The following is a 20,598-nucleotide window of genomic DNA, read 5'->3' on the forward strand; positions in this document are numbered from 1 at the left end:
CTTAGTCATTGGCTCCCTAAGGCATGGGGATCATGCTCGCCTGAGTCACTATGACTGTGTCTCTGGTAATTGGACACTTGGGAATTCTTACCACTGACAATGACGAGTTTTATTGCCCTAAGCACTAATTAGTCCTAATTGGAGGTTTTTAGCTGGTTTAAAATTATACTTTTGAGAACAAGTTTACAAATGAAATATTTAAGAGAGAAGACATTTCCTTAGTGTTCTTAGTTTTTTAAATTTTCTCTTTAAAATTATTATTATACTTTAAGTTCTAGGGTACATGTGCACAACATGCAGGTTTGTTACATAGGTATATATGTGCCATGTTGGTTTGCTGCACCCATCAACTTGCCATTTACTTGAGTTATTTCTCCTAAAGCTATCCCTCCCCCAGTCCCCCATCCCCAACAGGCCCTGGTGTGTGATGTGTTCCCCATCTGGTGTCCAAGTGTTCTCATTGTTCAATTCCCACCTATGAGTGAGAACATACGGTGTTTGGTTTTCTGTCCTTGTGATGGTGTGCTGAGAATGATGGTTTCCAGCTTTGTCCATGTCCCTGCAAAGGACATGAACTCATCCTTTCTATGGCTGCATAGTATTATATGATGTATATGTGCTACATTTTCTTAATCTAGTCTATCACTGATGGACATTTGGGTTGGTTCCAAGTCTTTGCTGTTGTGAATAGTGCCACAATAAACGTACGTGTACATGTGTCTTTATAGTAGCATGATTTATAATCCTTTGAGTATATACCCAGTAATGGGATCACTGGGTCAAATAGTATTTCTAGTTCTAGATCCCTGAGGAATTGCCACACTGTCTTCCCCAATGGTTGAACTAGTTTAAGTCCTACCAACAGTGCAAAAGTGTTCCTATTTCTCCACATTCTCTCCAGCATCTGTTGTTTCCTGACTTTTTAATTATCACCATTCTAACTGGCATGAGATGGTATCTCAGTGTGGTTTTGATTTGCATTTCTCTAATGACCAATGATGATGAGCATTTTTTCATGTGTCTGTTGGCTACATAAATGTCTTCTTTTGAGGAGTGTCTGTTCATATCCTTTGCCCACTTTTTGATGGATTTGTTTGTTTTTTTTCTTGTAAAGTGTTTAAGTTCTTTGTAGATTCTGGATATCAGCCCTTTGTCAGATGGTTAGATTGCAAAAATTTTCTCCCATTCTCTAGGTTGCCTGTTCACTCTGATGGTAGTTTATTTTGCTGTGCAGAAGCTCTTTAGTTTAATTAGATCCCGTTTGTCTATTTTGGCTTTTGTTGCCATTGCTTTTAGTGTTTTAGTCATGAAGTCCTTGCCCATGCCTATGTCCTGAGTGGTATTGCCTAGGTTTTCTTCTAGGGCTTTTATAGTTTCAGGTCTAACATTTAAGTCTTTAATCTATCTTGAATTAATTTTTGTGCATAGCAAAAGAAACTACCATCAGAGTGAACAGGCAACCTACAGAATGGGAGAAAATACTCATCTGACAAAGGGCTACTATCCAGAACCTACAAAGAACTCAAACAAATTTACAAGAAAAAAACAAACAATCCCATCAAAAAGTGGGCCAAGGATATGAACAGACATTCCTCAAAAGAAGACATTCATACAGCCAACAGACACATGAAAAAATGCTCGTCATCACTGGCCATCAGAGAAATGCAAATCAAAACCACAATGAGATACCATATCACACCAGTTAGAATGGCAATCATTAAAAAGTCAGGAAACAACAGGTGCTGGAGAAGATGTGGAGAAATAGGAACACTTTTACACTGTTGGTGGGATTGTAAACTAGTTCGACTATTGTGGAAAACAGTATGATGATTCCTCAAGGATCTAGAACTAGAAATACCATATGACCCAGCCATCCCATTACTGGGTATATACCCAAAGGATTATAAATCATGCTGCTATAAAGACACATGCACACGTATGTTTATTGTGGCACTATTCACAATAGCAAAGACTTGGAATCAACCCAAATGTCCATCAGTGACAGACTGGATTAAGAAAATGTGACACATATACACCATGACATACTACGCAGCCATAAAAAAGGATGAGTTCGTGTCCTTTGTAGGGACATGGATGCAGCTGGAAAACATCATTCTCAGCAAACTTTCACAAGAACAGAAAACCAAAAATTGCATGTTCTCACTCATAGGTGGGAATTGAACAATGAGATCACTTGGACATGGGAAGGGAACATCACACACCGGGGCCTATTATGGGGAGGGGGGTGGGGGGAGGGATGACATTGGGAGTTATAACTGATGTAAATGACGAGTTGATAGGTGCTGACGAGTTGATGGGTGCAGCACACCAACATGGCACATGTATACATATGTAACAAACCTGCACGTTGTGCACATGTACCCTAGAACTTAAAGTATATATATTTAAAAAAAGATATAAGGAAGGAATCCAGTTTCAGCTTTCTATATATGGCTAGCCAGTTTTTGCAGCACCATTTATTAAATAGGGAATCCTTTCCCCATTTCTTGTTTTTGTCTGGTTTGTCAAAGATCTGGTAGTTGTATATGTGTGGTGTTATTTCTGAGGCCTCTGTTCTGTTCTGTATATCTGTTTTAGTACCAGTACCATGCTGTTTTGGTTACTGTAGCCTTGTAGTATAGTTTGAAGTCAGGTAGCATGATACCTCCAGCTTTATTCCTTTTGCTTATGATAGTCTTGGCAATGTGTGCTCTTTTTCAGTTCCATATGAACTTTAAAGTAGTTTTTTCCAACTCTGTGAAGAAAGTCATTGGTAGCTTGATGGGAATGGCATTGAATCTATAAATTACCTTGGGCAGTATGGCCATTTCCATGATATTCATTCTTCCTATCCATGAGCATGGAGTGTTATTCCTTTTGTTCGTGTCCTCTTTTGTTGAGCAGCAGTTTGTTGTTCTCCTTGAAGAGGTCCTTCACATCCCTTGTAAATTGGATTCCTAGGTTTTTTATTCTCTTTGTAGCAATTGTGAATGGATGTTCACTCATGATTTGGCTCTCTGTTTGTCTCTTACTTGTGTATAGAAATGCTTGTGATTTTTGCACATTGATTTTTGTACCCTGTGACTTTGCTGAAATTGTGTATCAGCTTAAAGAGATTTTGGGCTGAGATGATGCAGTTTTCTAAATATACAATCATGTCATCTGCAAACAGGGACAATTTGACTTCCTCTTTTCCTATCTGAATACCCTTTGTTTCTTTCTCTTGCCTGATTGCCCTGGGCAGAACTTCCAACACTATGTTGAATAGGAGTGGTGACAGAGGGCATTCTTGTCTTGGGCCAGTTTTCAAAGGGAATGCTTTCAGTTTTTGCCCATTCAATATGATATTGTCTGTGGGTTTGTCATAAATAGCTCTTATTATTTTGAGATACATTCCATCAATACCTAGTTTATTGAGAGTTTTTAGCATGATGGGCTGTTGAATTTTGTTGAAGGCCTTTTTTGCATCTATTGAGATAATCATGTGTTTTTTGTCATTGGTTCTGTTTATGTGATGGATTACATTTATTGATTTGCATATGTTGAACCAGCCTTGCATTCCAGGGATGAAGCCGACTTGGTCATGGTGGATAAGCTTTTTGATGTGCTGCTGGTTTCGGTTTGCCAGTATTTTATTGAGGATTTTCACATCGATGTTCATCAGATATATTGGTCTAAAATTCTCTTTTTTTATTGTGTCTCTACCAGGCTTTGGAATCAGGATGATGCTGGCCTCATAAAAAGAGGGAAGAGTCCCCCTTTTTCTGTTGATTGGAATAGTTTCAGAAGGAATGGTACCAGCTCTTCTTTGTACCTCTGGTAGAATTTGACTGTGAATCAGTCTGGTCCTGGCCTTTTTTTAGTTGGTATGCTATTAATTATTGTCTCAATTTCAGAGCCTGTTATTGGTCTAGTCAGAGATTCAACTTCTTCCTGGTTTAGTCTTGGGATGGTGTTTGTGTTCAGGAATTTGTCAATTTCTTCCAGATTTTCTAGTTTATTTGTGTAGAGGTGTTTATAGTATTCTCTGATGGTAGTTTGTATTTCTGTGGGATCAGTGGTGATATCCCCTTTATCATTTTTTAGTGTGTCTATTTGATTCTTCTCTCTTTTCTTCTTTATTAGTCTTGCTTGTGGTCTATCAATTTTGTTGATCCTTTCAAAAAACCAGCTCCTGGATTCATTGATTTTTTTGAAGGGTTTTTTTGTGTCTCTGTCTCTTTCAGTTCTGCTCTGATCTTCGTTATTTCTTGCCTTCTGCTAGCTTTTGAATTTGTTTGCTCTTGCTTCTCTAGTTCTTTTAATTGTGATGTTAGGGTGTCGACTTTAGATAATTCCTGCTTTCTCTTGTGGGCATTTACTGCTATAAATTTCCCTCTACACACTGTTTTAAATGTGTCCCAGAGATTCTGGTATGTTGTGTCTTTGTTTTTATTGGTTTCAAAGAATGTCTTTATTTCTGCCTTCATTTCATTATGTACTCAGTGGTCATTCAGGAGCAGGTTGTTCAGTTTCCATGTAGTTGTGTGGTTTTGAGTGAGTGTCTTAATCCTGAGTTCTAATTTGATTGCACTGTGGTCTGAGAGACAGTTTGTTGTGATTTCTGTTCTTTTACATTTGCTGAGGAGTGCTTTACTTCCAATTATGTGGTCAATTTTGGAATAAGTGTGATGTGATGCTGAGAAGAATGTATATTCTCTTGATTTGGGGTGGAGAGTTCTGTAGATGTCTATTAGTTCCGCTTGGTCCAGAGCTGAGTTCAAGTCCTCGATATCCTTGTTAACCTTCTGTCTCGTTGTTCTGTCTGATATTGACAGTGGGGTGTTAAAATCTCCCATTATTGTTGTGTGGGAGTCTAAGTCTCTTTGCAGGTCTCTAAGGACTTGCTTTATGAATCTGGGTGCTCCTGTATTGGGTGCATATATATTTAGGATAGTTAGCTCTTCTTGTTGAATTGATTCTTGTTGAATTGATTATGTAATGGCCTTCTTTGTCTCTTTTGATCTCTGTTGGTTTAAAGTCTGTTTTATCAGATACTAGGATTGCAACCCTTGCTTTTTTTTTTTTTTTTTTCTTTTCTTTTGCTTGGTAGATCTGTCTCCGTCCCTTTATTTCCAGCCTATGTGTGTCTCTGCACGTGAGATGGGTCTCCTGAACACGGCACACTGATGGGTCTTGACTCTTTATCCAATTTGCCTGTCTGTGTCTTTTAATTGGGGCATTTAGCACATTTACATTTAAGGTTAATATTGTTACATGTGAATTTGATCCTGTCATTATGATGTTAGCTGGTTATTTTGCTCGTTAGTTGATGCAGTTTCTTCATAGCATCAATGGTCTTTACAATTTGGCATGTTTTTGCAGTGGCTGGTACTGGTTGTTGCTTTCCATGTTTAGTGCTTCCTTCAGGAGCTCTTGTAAGGCAGGCCTGGTGGTGACAAAATCTCTCAGCATTTGCTTGTCTGTAAAGGATTTTATTTCTCCTTCACTTATGAAGCTTAGTTTGGCTGGATATGAAATTCTGAGTTGAAAGTTCTTTTCTTTAAGAATGTTGAATATTGACCCCCATTCTCTTCTGGCTTGCAGGGTTTCTGCTGAGAGATCTGCTGTTAGTCTGATGGGTTACCCTTTTTGGATAACCCGACCTTTCTCTCTAGCTGCCCTTAACATTTTCTCCTTCATTTCAACCTTGATGAATCTGGCAATTATGAGTCTTGGGGCTCCTCTTCTTGAGGAGTATCTTTGTGGTATTCTCTGTGTTTCTTGAATCTGAATGTTGGCCTATCTTGCTAGGTTGGGGAACTTCTCCTGGATAATATCCTAAAGAGTGTTTTCCAACTTGGTTCCATTCTCCCTGTCACTTTCAGGTACACTAATCAAACATAGATTTGATATTTTCATATAGTCCCATATTTCTTGGAGGGTTTGTTCATTTCTTTTTACTTTTTTTTCTCTAACCTTGTCTTCCTGCTTTATTTCATTAATTTGATCTTCAATCACGGATACCCTTTCTTCCACTTGAGTGAATTGGTTATTGAAGCTTTTGCATGCGTCATGAAGTTCTTGTGCTGTGGGTTTCAGCTCCATCGGGTCATTTAAGGTCTTCTCTACACTTTATTCTAGTTAGGCATTCGTCTAACCTTTCTTCAAGGTTTTTAGCTTCCTTGCAATGGGTTAGAATATGCTCCTTTAGCTTGGAGAAGTTAGTTTTTACTGACCTTCTGAAGCTTACTTCTGTCAACTCGTCAAAGTCATTTTCCATCCAGCTTTGTTCTGTTGCTGTCGAGGAGCTGCAATCCTTTGGAGGAGAAGAGGCCCTCTGGTTTTTAGAATTTTCAGATTTTCTGCTCTGGTTTCTACCCATATTTGTGGTTTTATCTACCTTTGGTCTTTGATGTTGGTGACCTACAGATGGGGGTTTGTTGTGGATGTCCTTTTTGTTGATGTTGATGCTATTCCTTTCTGTTTGTTAGTTTTCCTTCTAACAGTCAGGTCCCTCAGCTGCAGGTCTGCTGGAGTTTGCTGGAGGTCCACTCCAGACCCTGTTTGCCTGGGTATCACCAGTGGAGGCTGCAGAGCAGCAAATATTGCAGAACAGCAAATATTGCTGCCTGATTCTTCCTCTTGAAGCTTCATCCTAGAGGGGCACCTGCCTGTATGAGCTGTCTGTTGGCGCCTCCTGGGAGATCTCTCCCAGTTAGGCTACATGGGGGTCAGGGACCCACTTGAGGAGGCAGTCTGTCCATTCTCAGAGCTCAAATGCCATGCTGGGAGAACCATTGCTCTCTTTAGAGATGTCAGACAGGGACGTTTAAGTCTGCAGAAGCTTCTGCTGCCTTTTGTTCAGCTATGTCCTGCCCACAGAGGTGGAGTCTATAGAGGCAGTAGACCTTGCTGAACTGTGGTGGGCTCCACCCAGTTTGAGCTTCCCAGTCACTTTGTTTACCTACTCAAGCCTCAGCAATGGCAGACACCCCTCCCTCTGCCAGGCTGCTGCCTTGTAGGTCAATCTCAGACTGCTGTGCTAGCAGTGAGCAAGGTTCCATGGGCATGGGACCTGCTGAGCCAGACATGGGAGAGAATCTTCTGGTCTGCTGGTTGCTAAGACTGTGGAAAAAGCACAATATTTGGGCAGAAGTGTCCCATTTTTCCAGGTACAGTCTGTCACTGCTTCCCTTGGCTAGGAAAGGAAAATTCCCTAACCCCTTGCACCCACTGTCCAACCAGTCCCAATGAGATGAACCAGGTACCTCAGTTGGAAATGCGGAAATTACCTATCTTCTGTGTCAATCATGTTGGGAGCTGCAGACCAGAGCTGTTCCTATTTGGCCACCTTGTAACGGAACCTTTTAGTTTTTTTTTTTAAGGAGTATTTTTACAGCACCTTGCCCAGGAAGATTTGGCTAGGGCAGATTTTGTTTGGGTTCAGAAAATGAGATTGGGAGAAAATCATTCCATTGGTTATATTTTTGTGCTTATATCAATCCATCAAAGACTAATTTAGTACCTACTAGCTACAGAAAGATAGCAAGTAGCCAGTGGATGTGTTGCCACTGCACTTTCTGATATTCATGCAGACAGTTGGTAATCAATCCTGCTGAAAAGCCAGACCCTCTCAAAGCTCTTCTCAGCACCATGTTCTGGATAGCTATTACCAATTCTGTCTAAACCCCAGTTTAACGGCATGCATTTGGTAACTTCACATTCTTGTGTCTGAAATGGTTTATTTGCTAAAGATATGCTAGGATCTAGGGTTAGAAGTAATAGAGGTAAAACACACTTCATGCCAAAAGTTTTCAGACCTTTTTTATACATTCTCATACTCCAAACACACACCTCCAAGCATTGCATTTCATTTTCAGGTTGCAGGTGACACGGTTAGAGAATGAATTGTGCTATCTGACATCAGCAATGATCTTTACAAAATATTACACAATTAAACTTTATTTTCTTTTTTCTTCTTTTCTGCATTTATACCCAGAACCTGTGTACCCTGTGTCAACTCCTGATGAGACTAAGGGGTCTCAGGTCAACTTGCTAACTTTAGAGACAGAATCTAAGCTTCCTGTCTGCTGAGGCTCTACCCCTGAACATACTCTGGTCATGCTTCCTGTATCAAATAATACAAATGATACTTAGCAAAGAATAGTACAAATGTGGATTTGGAAACAATTTGAAGCATGGGGCTAATCTTGGCTTTGACTTGAATTTTAATTGTTTGACTAAGGAAGCCCTTCAACCCTTCTGAGCCTGTTTGCTTATCACTAAACTGAAAATGACAACACTTGTTTTATCTACTACTTAGAGTGCCATGAGAAATAAAAAAAAATGGGTAAAGTGCTCTGCACATCATATATTTTTATACAACTAATTGAAGTTCATGTGTTTTTATGAACTTCACCCAAGGACATCAATAACAGGGAAACACTAGGTTTAAAAATTAGAATATTCTTTCATTGATTGAGCAAGCTGCATATCTTTATTTCTTCATGTCTCTTATATGTAATTAACCATTTAAGCAAAATGTTTACCTGAAGAAAAAAGAGACCACATTTCCATGTTTAGTGGCAAAACAGGCTGAAGGATAATTATTCTCTTGGATAGACTGTTTGGGTAGTTTGACATCATAGGATCTTTATCCTAAGCAATACTTCAAACCTCTGCCAATCACACTTAGTGTTTTGTTGAAAGGGACTCCATGAGATTATAGTAGAAAACGAACAGAATACTTTTCAAAAACACATAGACACAGACCCATGGAGCAAAACACTTCTCTACAGTAGCTAAAGCATATAAAGCAAAATCAGCATGTTTTAAATCACCTTGTAATGGGTTGAGAAAGAACTTCTTATTTCTATTTCCTTTTCTCTTTAATGGATTAAAGTGGCAAATAATTTCAAGTTCAGCAGAACAAAACAGTCAAGAGATTATTCTAAAGGAAGACTGTAATATTAAAAATTCCACTTTAGAGAATGTAGCCACTAAGAAGAAAAATCACAATATAATTTAATGAAGCATGGGGATTATTTTGCTGGTGGTAGTCAAGCCTGAAACAAAACAAAGTAAAACAAAACTCCAAAGACTAAAGTCAAAGAGCCCTCCCAAGTCCCGGTTTACCTGTTAAACCAGTCATCTGTGTACCGAGGGTAAGGATAGGGGTCGTTGCTGCTGAAGTCGTAACTTGCTTCGGCATTCTGAAAAACACAAGGCATCTCATTAGGTCCGTACAGCCAGAGGCGCAGTAAAGGGAAAGTGCTGGGATATTTGAAATGTTTCTAGTCTTCCCTGGAGTGCTGGGTTAGTGTGCTGCACTGGACCAACCCTTACAAAATTGTGTTGGAGCCAAAGCGTGTCCTTGGAGTGAGATGGCCTTTAGAGTTTCCTTGCTTTACATGGAAGGTTCACATCCAGCTTCTTCCTTTAGACTGACATAGGCTGGTTTCCTTTCGCCTTATGGGTGTTAAACCCCTGCCTGAGGCCCTGACGTTGTCCACAATTGACCTCATTTATTCACTCAACAAATATCATGAAGAGTCCAATATATGTCAGAGACTTTGCTAAGTATGGGAATACAATGGTGGCATCCCTGCCCTTATGTAACTTATAGCCTAGTTGCGGGGACAGACATCAATCGAATGATCGAACAAAGAAATATACTATTACAGACTTCAATAAGTATCTGTATGAACTCTTATGCCCTACAGCATATGGTCAAAAGTGTACTATTCTTTGTCATCCAACCTATTCCTTTTTGAGCAACTCCACTAACTCCATTAATTTTTGTTTTGATTGTTTAGATGACAAAATCACCAGTAGTTGTAATAATCATTTTGTGGGAGGTTGAGGTTGGTGAAGATGTGACTCTGAGAACCAGCTGGCCTAGGACATTCGGGTGATCAGGACAATGAGCATCCAGGGTTTAGGCAGGATCTGGGTGAACTGACCACCGAGGCCAATGGGAATGGGGTTACTGCAGAAGCCGGAGTGGAGAGATGATGAAAACCAGCACTAGGCCCCTGTCTCCCTCTCTGGAAGGCTGTGTGAGTCTTTTGAAGCTTGAGGGCACTTCTGGAGACAGGGAGGCAGGGGCAAAGCCTGAGCAGACTGAGACCACGTTTCTATCAGGCTGGCAGAGGGAAATGAAGTCAGTGAGGGACAACTAGAGAGTGTCTGTCCCTTTGTAGCTGCTGCTTGAATGACTGGCTTCTCAAACTTTCCAGCTTGGGCTTATCTTTTGGGCTGATAATTACCACCGGGGTCTGCCTGGGTGATGCTCTTGGCTCTGCTCCTGACTCTGGGAAGATAGTTTGGCCGGACGTGGCGGGGGTTGGAAGGAGGACCTGGAGAGTTCTGAGAGCAGAGTTTACAGCAGAGAACCCTCAGAACTCTGAGACATCTTTTATAACAAGAAGAAAGACAGTGTATTGTCTGGGGTCAAATTGGCCTCTGAATGTTGAAATGGATGATAACTCAGGAACCCCAATTATTTTGTTGCCTTTGCAATTAATTTTTGATGACTAATGCTTAATTCCTTGGGTAACAGTCTACACTGAACATTAAGGAAGGCAAACAGTTGTTATTCTTTTTTGGCTGTATGGCTGTATGTTTTCTGGCTAAAAATCAAATGGTTTCTAGCAAGGAGGAACAATATTTTGCAAGGGTTCTGTTTATGCTTCTACAGCCAAACAGAGTCATTTATTGATTTGAATTGCAATGCTGTCTCCCATAAAGTTATTTGTGTACAGGAATAAGTTAAACTGGCCTTGAATGATACTGGAGTTTTCTATAATTGCCATTAACATGGACATTTGGAACAGGTGGTGTTTGGTGAATTTAATGTTCTGGTTACCAAGGCCTGCCAGATGCTTGCTTTGTTTGGACTTCTCTAACTTTTTACTGAAATCCTTTAGTCAATTTTCCTGCTTTAGAAAATACTAGCTGTTTGGTGAACATAATTTAATCTCTGATGATTCAGGAGTGAGATGATTCAGAGTCATCATTAAGAACTTGAATTATCATTGTACCATCACACCGAAAGTGAGAAGGTTGGGTTGATTCCAAGCTGACCTCAGGGCTTCTCTGGGAGTTATTTCTGGAAGAAACTTCTGATGATGGCTCATGTTCTCTTCTAAAAGTTTAATGCACGGGGGAAATAACCGATCCCTGGTATTTAATAATTCTAAGGCTTAATTTCTGAATATTTGAATGCATAATTAGAAAGAAAGATGAGACTTGCTCTTAGCTAGAAAGTTTAATAATTACAACTTGGCATTGTTGGCAGTGTGTACTTTTCAAACAGATGGCCTGCACCACGCTAAGAAAGGACAATCACTTATTATATTCACAGATTCCTCTGGATTTTTACATATGAGGTGCTGTAATTGCCTGGCTATCAAAGACTCAGGCCCACGGATGACACCTTTCAGATTTGGGGCTTGTCTATCTGGAAGGCTGGTGATGAGAGAGGTGGGAGCTCCGGCAGCCAATGGTGGCTGTGCCCATTGCTTTTACATCCACAGAGAAGCTTCTGAGATTGCACCTGGCCCTGGTACTGCCATCCATACCCCCAGATCTGGAATTTAATGCCTCTCTGATCAATGGGCTTCCCTTGCTGGGCTGCCCTAGACAAATATGTCGCAGGTCCCAGCTTGATGTAGGGAAAGGAAGAGAGGCATTCAAGTCAAACATACTTGGTTTTGAAATGAGGCTGTTTTTGACCTTGGAAATTTTCCTATTTTTTAGAAACTGTAGTTTCTTCATCTTCAAAATGTAGGTGGTAAAACTGTTACTAGTTGGTTGCTGTGAGGATAAAATGAAGCAAGGGATGTAAGCTGGCAAGCACGTTGCCCCACGCAGTATGGGCAATGCCTCACCTCTGACTTCTCCTGTTGTGTCCTCTTTCTTTGATTACCTACAGCAAAGGTCGCAAAATACGGCCCACCGGCTAAATCAGCCCATGGCCTGTTTTTGTAAGTAAAGTTGTATTGAAATGCAGTCACATCCATTTATTTATGAATTGCCTGTCACTGCTTTTGCACTCTAACAGCAGAGATAAGTAGATGTGACAAAAGCCCATAAAGCCTAAAGTATTTACCATGTGGCTTTTTATTGGAAAGAGTTTACTAATCTCTGACTAATATCCTAGGCCTCTTGGGCTCCCAGGCTGCCCTCTGATAGCCCACACTGTAGCATCTCACTCAGTCTTTGTCTTTCTGGGCAGATTTCTTTGCTCTGAGACATACATGTCCCATACCCTGTTCTCTCCTGGGCTATAGCCACTGAATCTGGTATGAACTAGTTGAGTATCTTGTTGGGAGTTTGAATCTTGCTCCTCTTGTGTCTCATGCTAGTCAAAGGTGGGTTATCTGGCAGATACTGGGCCTCAGCTCACCGGGTACTGATGGAGGCCGAGGAGAGCATTACACTGCGATGGTGAAGAGGTGCCACCATGGTTTCCACCACTCCACTGCCCACCATTGGTCAAGCCCCTAGGGGTCACCATCCTCTAGTTCTTCTGTTTTTCCACCTAAGAGTGTCCTGTTTGTTTCCAAGATTAGAACACTGCCCTTGGCAGAGAGTGGCAGTTACTTGCCATAAGAAAGAAGGCTAATGTATTTAATATGGACATCCACTGATGTGATTGAACAGGTATTTTTTAGAGTACTGAGGGGCAAACTCTGTGGTCCAACTACAAAATTGTGAAAATGGTTTCTGTAATCAGGGCTGTCGTGTACAGTTGTGCAGGTTGTGCATTGCACCAGGGGTTCCTGCCCACAGGGAGCAACTAGGGTCTGCATTGGACTTACCAAGCCATGTGTACCACCCCCACACCCCAAGGTGGAGGAGGCTTTAAAAAAGAATTGGTCAACCCGGAGGGGCTGCTTTTTGCTCATTTGTCCACCCAGAAGGGGACACTTGTTCTAATTTGCCCAGAGAGAGGGTGCTGTCTTGCAGTTCACCCACCAGTAGGGAATGCCATTTTCAATTTCACACAAATGGCACTATATACCTACTAACATGTCCCTGACAAGAAACAGGTCTCTATGGTTATAGTTGTATACAAACCCGACCTCAAGTAAATTGTGCCTCAGAAGACGTTTCTTGTGAAACAACATCAAATAATGCAAGATTTGAATAACACCTCAAATAATAGGAGTTTATGATCACGAGTACAACGTGGCGTATGATTAACTGCCAATGTAATTCCACAGCTCCAGGAACTCAGAACAAGAAACCACATCGCATTTGTCCTTTTATACTGTCTTGCTACTTTCCCTGAAGGCATTTAACCAAATAACCCAGCTAGGAGCTGTGTAACAGTATTAGCTGAAATTGCGCTGAGCTCATGGACTAATGAAAGAGAAATGAGCTTCTCCAGATAGACTCTCAAACTGCAACCAAATTGCCCCAGAACAAAGCTCATCTGTATGGAAACTGAGAAGCAAAATAGCCTAGTCCATTAGAGCCTAAAGAATTTTGCTATTGCGCCTACTTGCATCTAATATGGCCATGGCTTAATGTTCCCAACTGTGCCTATTTTGATTTTCCTCAAATACTTCTCCCACATGCACTGGTTTAACGATAATGTTCAGCTCACTTTTGACTGAAACGAACATTAAAGGGATTTATGTCTGTATTAAATCTGGCTGTAAAACTTAATGAAATTTAACATTTCTTCAGCATTCAAAAAATGTAGAAAAAGATACATAGTCAGAAATTTGTTTGAAATCTTTCTTCCATACTCCTAAGGTTGCCAGGGTCATATCATTTTCCAGGGACACAGTGTTCTCCCATTGTGGATTTGACACTTTTCCCCATCACTTTCTTCTTGCTTCTGGAAATTCTAGCAACTTCTGTAGTCACTGGAGCACTCTCCAGATCAGAGGAGTGATACAATTGAACAGTCAGGCCACTCAGCTGTGTCCTGGGTGGCTGGACATTTGACATTTTCTTTCCTTCTTTTTTCTTTTCTTTTCTTTTTCCTTTTTCTTTTTCTTTTTTTTTTTTTTTTTTGTTTTTTGAGACGGAGTGTCGCTCTGTCACCCAGGCTGAAGTGCAGTGGCACGATCTCGGCTCACTACAAGCTCCACCTCCCAGGTTCACGTCATTCTTGTGCCACAGCCTCCTGAGTAGCTGGGACTGCAGGTGCCCGCCATCACGTCTGGCTAGTTTCGTTTTTGTATTTTTAGTAGAGACGGGGTTTCACTGTGTTAGCTAGATGGTCTCGATCTCCTGACCTCGTGATCCGCCCGCCTTGGCCTCCCAAAGTGCTGAGATTTCAAGCATGAGTCACCATGCCTGGCTTTTTTTTTTTTTTGAGATAGAGTCTTGCTCTGTTGCCCAGGCTTGAGTGCAGGGGCATAATTTCAGCTCACAGCAACTTCTGCCCCTAGGGTTCAAGTGATTCTCCTGCCTCAGCCTCCTGAGTAGCTGGGATTACAGGTGTGCCACCATGCCTGGCTAATTTTTGTATTTTTTTAGTAGAGAAGGGGTTTCGCCATTTTGGCCAGGCTGGTCTCGAACTGCAGACCTCAAGTGATCTGCTTGCCTCAGCCTCCCAAAGTGCTGGGATTATAGGCATGAGCCTCTGTGCCTGGCCAGTATTTTCCAGAGCTAAGCAGCTCCATCCTTTGGCTGTCATTGCTACTATTATCAGCAGACTTGGGAGAGGTTCTAAGCACTAAACCGATGAGGAGATAACAACATTAATTCTTAATGGCTAATAGGGTGCCCCAAATTAAAAAGATGCCTTTATCTTTTTCAGAGGTGTTTAAAAATCTCTTATTTAATTGATATTTTCCAAAACCCTGTGGTGGAGGATTGCAGCTGTATTGCAGGAAGGAGCGAACAGTTGCTCTAAGTAACAGCCGAGGCAAACACCTCCGGAGGGCATCTTTAGAGTGATCTTTGCCTATGTCTTCTTGCTCGGCTTGCTATTTTAGAAGGCCAATGAAGCGTGTATTAGGCTAGATAGAGGCTGATTCCCACACATGCATTTTAAGAGCTTCTCTAAAAGCGTAAATTCCTGGTGCTGACCTGATATATTAAAAATAAGCTGCCATTCATTGGAATGAAGCTCTGAGAGCTGGCTCCAAGATAGGCTCTAAAACTTGGGTAGCAAAATTTACATCTTTATTTGCTCTAGCCACCACCTCAAATCAAGCATTTCCTTCAGTTATGAATGGGAAGTACAAACCACAATATTATTGCAGTACCTGTGAGCATATCATCAATACGTATCTTCATTGCACATTAGGGTTGTTGCTGGTATGCTAAAAAGTATCTTTTCAGTACACCCCTACCTGCCACTACATTTTGTTATTTGATGCATTAATAAAGGACATATGTTAGCATTTCACAAATGCAAAATTTCAATCTTTTGATAACTGTTTCAATACAATAGCATTCCTCGGTGCCATAGTCTGAATGTTGGTGTCCCTCCAAAATTCATATGTTGAAATATAAACCCCAGTGTGTTTGTATTAAGAGGTGGGGTCCTTGGGAGGTAATTAGGTCATGAGGGTGGAGCCCTCATGAATGGGATTAGTGCCCTTATAAAAGAGGTCTGAAAGAGTCTGTTTAACTTTTCTGCTATGTGAAGATGTGGCAGGAAGGCCTTGTATATGAGGAACAGGCCTTCACCAGACACCAAATCTGCTGGCACCTTGGTCTTGGAATTCTGGCCTCCAGAACTGTAGCCAATAGATTTCTGTTGTTTATAAATTACTCAGTCTAAGATATTTTGTTATATCAGCTCAGACAGACTAAAAAAACTTGATTACCTTGTATATCTTGTTGATGTATTTGAAATATTATTTTGAGAATGAGGGGACACAGGTGCTTCTGTATGTGGTTGGTTGGTGCGGAAGTTGGCACAATCTCTTTGAGGAGAAGTTTGGCAACATCTATCAAAATAAAAATGAATGGACTGTTTGACCCAGCAATTCCACCTCTAAGATTCTACCCTAAAGACAGACCTGCATATAAATGAAAGATGTATATTTAAACATATTCGTTCCGGCAGTGATTGTAATAGTGAAACATTAGAAACAACCTAAATCTCCAACACTATGGATGAGTTAAAGAAATCCTGGTGCACCCATATGATGCAAAACTCCGCAGCTCTGGCAAAGAATGAGATATGAAACTGGCAATGAACTCATTCCCAAGAAATGTTATTAAGCAAAAAAGGCAATATGTAGAATAGAGTGTATAGTGGGCTCCCATTTGCATAGAAGAGAGGGATGGACTTGCTGGTAAGTATACAGTAGTTCTGGGAAGAAACACAAGAGTCTTTTTATAGTGCTTTGCCTGGGGAGAGGCGTGGGGTCTAGGGTGGAAGGAAGGCTTAGTTTTCATTGCATAACATTTTGTGTAATTTTTTTTTAACCATAATGACATCAGGTAACACATATCAAGTGCGTATTTTGTATAAGGGACTCTTAGATATTTTGTATGCGTTAGTCATCCTTATGATGTCTTTGTGTGGGTAATACCCTTATTGTCATCCTCATCCCGTAAGCAGGGAAGTGTAGGCACAGAGAGGTTGAATATTCAGCCGAAGGTTACACAGGTGATGAAGGGCAGAGCAGGGATTTAGACCAGGAAGTCTGGCTCCAGAGGCCTCTCTCCTAAGTGTGCAATTTTGCTTTTCTGCATCAGAATTATATTCATCATATTCTACTGCATGCATTGTTTAAAAGAAAAATAAGTACCTAGCAAATAAAAAAGAGTAAGTTAGTGCATTTCCTTCCTAGAACATTAGTGGATCATTCTGCTTAAATCCAAGTACATACCTTTAGCTATTTTAGCTAATAATTTAACCTCCCACAGAGGGTCATACTTTAAAGGGCTAGGGGAGCACATGTCTTATTTTGTATGGTCCATTCATTTTTTTAATAACATGGTTTTATTTAGTTCATTGTCTCTTCCAAGGTTGATACAAGACCTTTGAGGCCTAAATCAGCAAATAGGCCTCCAATGAGAAAGTTAATTCTCCTGATTTCAACAGTAGGGTTCAACCTGTTTCTCTGTTCTCTGTTGATTATGCTGTTCCTTATAGAAGTAGGATTTTCAAAAAAAATAAAAATCATGCTCTCTATAAGACAAATAACACTGGTGACTGAATTCCTCAGAATCTGAAATACTTCCTCTTTTTTCTAGAGCCTCTTCAACACTCCCTGGTGGCCCCTGGGTTTCTGAGTACAGTTTGACAATCAGTGACTGAAAATGCCATGAGATGCTTACACGTGGTGCCTGCTTTCCATGTTAAATAACATGGCATCGCACGGCAGGACTGTGGTTCCTTGCAAAACACTCCTGCAATCCTTCTTATTATGCCAGTGACAAAGTCTCTGCTAAGTGCCCCCATAGCTTTAACACCTCTCTATACTTGTTAATCCTTCTTCTTATCTGACAGAGGCAAGCATTGGCAGGCAGAAACATCCTGCTTCAGTTGCTTACATTGCATTTATTTTGACAGTCAATTCCACTGATGTCATGGAATATTAGTTGCTTTTCTATTTGAAATAGTGATTTATAGTTTCCCTTTAAAATACATTTGTTTATGTTAAAAAGTGAGTCAATTTAAAGAAACATACTAGGTAAATAATAACACCAGTAGCAAAAGTTGCAAAGGTGTATAGCGACTGATGGTTGGTTTGGGAAACACTGGAATAAAGTAATGGTGTGGAAAATTTGTGACTTTGACTCCTTCAGTTATTAACAAAGTCAGCTTTAAAAGTGGGCCAAGATTTAAGTACTTCTGTGGGGTATTTGAAAGAGTGATGGAAAAGACGATCTGTCTTTAAATACCCATCCTGCCACTTGTCATTTTGACATTAGGGCTGTAATCCTTTTCATTCTATAGACTGTTGACTTCAAACATTTCCATTCGTTCATGCATTCAGTCAATCACTTTTTTTTTTCATTGAACAAATGTATTGAGCACCAACTGCTTGCTCCCATTGTAAAATAGCAAGCTGCTACTGCAGAGGAAGATGCCTTTAGCTGGGGTATCTCATTAGCCTTCATGAGCTAATATATTATTATGGAATTTTTAATAGCACCTTTGGTTATCAACTAACAGTAGTTCCTAACTGAAGCTGCACAAGAGAATCACCTAGAGAGCTTTTAGAAATACAAATACTTGAGCCATTCCTAGATTCTGACTTAACTGATCTGGGGTGGGCCTTGGGCATCAGTAGTTTTTAATAAAAACCACCAATGAACTCAACAAAACCTCTTTTGGTGGTTCTGATAGATAGTCCAGGTTGAGAACCACTGAGCTAACACCTTTGTTAATACCTCATATCCTAGCCTTCCTGTGGCTTAAAGTGTGGTCTGTGTACCAGTAGCACTGACATTACCTGAGAACTTGTCAGAAATGCCGAGTCTCAGCTGAATCTGCATTTTGTCTTTTTTTTCTTTTTGGAGACAGGGTCTCACTCTGTAACCCAGGCTGGAGTACAATGGCACAATCACACCTCACTGCAGCCTCCAACTCCTGGGCTCAAGTAATCTTCCTGCCTCAGCCTCCTGAGTAGCTGAAACTACAGGTGTGTCATGCCTGGCTAATTAAAAAAATTGTAAAGACAGAGTTTCACTGTGTTGCCCAGGCTGGTCTCGAACTCCTGGCCTCAAGCAGTCCTCCCTCCTTGGTCTCCTAAAGTATTGGGAGACACTGCATCCAGCCCACACTGATTCTTTTATTTGTGAAATGGGTGGTAGGTTTGCCTGTGGTTCCCCGCTTCTCCTTTCTGCATCCATAGCCTCCCTGTTATAATCTTCTCTTGCTTTCTCTCCTCCCCTTCCGCCTAAACTCTTCCACAGGAAAAAATTGATTTTGATAAACCATTCACATCTTGGCAGAAATGCATTCAGACATTGCCTTTTCCAGTATTATCTGCTTTAACAGAAGAGAATGGGCATTGAAACAAGTTAATCTCTAATAGTAAAGATGGAAAGGTGTAAATTGTGGGAGCATCAAGAACTTCTTGGCATGTCTCAGACCAAAATTCTTTCTATGAAAAAAGTCAGCTCTGAGAAAAGAGTTGTTACAATTGATTTCTTTGGTTTGGAAGGAGAGGTTGAATGAGCCAAAGAAAACAAGACCACGCGTGTGACTACTAAGCATAATATTCTTTAATTTGGCTGGAGGCGGTGGCTCACGCCTGTAATCCCAGCACTTTGGGAGGCCGAGGCGGGTGGATCACGAGGTCAGGAGTTCAAGACCAGCCTGGCCAAGATGGTAAAACCCCGTCTCTACTAAAAATACAAAAATTAGCTAGGCGTGGTGGTGGGCACCTGTAATCTCAGCTACTCGGGAGGCTGAGGCAGAGAATTGCTTGAACTTGGAAGGTGGAGTTTGCAGTGAGCCAAGATCATGCCACTGCACTCCAGCCTGGGTGACAGAGTGAGACTCCATCTCAAAAAAAAAAAAATTGAATTTTTGTGCTTCTGGTAGTTGAAGGCTGCTGGAGGGATTGATTCTGCAAGAAAGAAGAGTAAAAGTTCAGCGTGGAGGGTTTCCTGCTATTAAACAAGTTTTGACTAATATTAAGGTCTGAATTATTTTTGACTCCTGCTGCTTAAAGTTTCTGTCAAATTGGGTGTATTTAAAAATTAAAAAATTAAAAATACACCCAATTATAGACAAACTCAATACCAAGCTGCACGAACGACAATAGGAGCTAAATGCTTTTTTAAATTTGCTTATATTTCAACACATACTTATTTTTATACCTTGACTTCTTCCTGAAAAGAAACCATGTATGTTTTCTGGATTTTAACAAATGATATAGACAAATAAAAGTTAGCAGTATAGTAAGGTGTAATTTGGATTTAGCAAAAATGGAGATGCACGTAGGTAACTCTAAGTGTGCTTTGATTCTGTGCTCAAGTCTTTGCTTGGCCTCATTGTCCAAATTTGACCTGCGTATCCATAGATACTGCTGGAAGCAGATCCGAATTCATGACCCATTCTACGTAGGCAACTGCCCTAGAACTGACCGATTCTCCCAACCTTGTTCCAGCGTGGTTGGATTTCTCCCATTTCTTAGTGGCCTTCACTGCTGAGGTCTCTCTGTGCTCCCCCATGATGACAAAATTGACCTTGATTCAGCCTGGGCAACATGGCAAGACTCCATGTCTACAAAACGTATAAAAAATATTAACCAGGTGTGGTGGTACGCACCTGTAGTCCCAGCTACTCAGGAGGCTGAGGTGGGAGGATCTCTTGAGCCTGGGAGTTGAGGCTGCAGCAAGCTATGATTGTGCAACTGTATGATCCTAGCTTGGGCAACACAGTGAGACCCTGTTTCAAAAACAAACAAACAAAAAAAAGTTGACCTTGAGTGAGCTTCTTGTAAAAGCAGCCCCAGCAGTGCTGTGAGCCATCATCACTTCATTCCCTATCACGTCAGGAGAGGATGATGTGGAAACAATGGCTAATTTGAAGTTGAAGGAAATAGAAAAGATGTGGGTTTAAGAAAGGCAGTGGAATGTAGCTTTGATAGTTTAATGAGAGGTTAAGGCCAGCAATCACACAGGGATGCTCTCCAGGACGCAGGACAGGAGAAGGGCAGCCTGCAGATGGGC

The 20,598-nt window shown here is 40.9% G+C and overlaps 1 protein-coding gene across 3 annotated transcripts in view; it reads right to left on the minus strand.

Moving 5' to 3' along the window:
• Positions 1-20,598, minus strand: part of PCSK2 (proprotein convertase subtilisin/kexin type 2) — a 249,377-nt gene that overhangs the window by 61,856 nt on the left and 166,923 nt on the right. For all 3 annotated transcript variants that reach the window (XM_010381469.2, XM_010381468.2, XM_010381470.2), the window contains one exon: positions 9,118-9,194. In XM_010381469.2, the coding sequence (XP_010379771.1) occupies positions 9,118-9,194 (77 nt within the window). The remainder of the gene's footprint in view (positions 1-9,117; positions 9,195-20,598) is intronic.

The sequence above is a fragment of the Rhinopithecus roxellana genome, chromosome 13 (genome assembly GCF_007565055.1).
Source record: "Rhinopithecus roxellana isolate Shanxi Qingling chromosome 13, ASM756505v1, whole genome shotgun sequence".
Classification (NCBI taxonomy): domain Eukaryota; kingdom Metazoa; phylum Chordata; class Mammalia; order Primates; family Cercopithecidae; genus Rhinopithecus; species Rhinopithecus roxellana.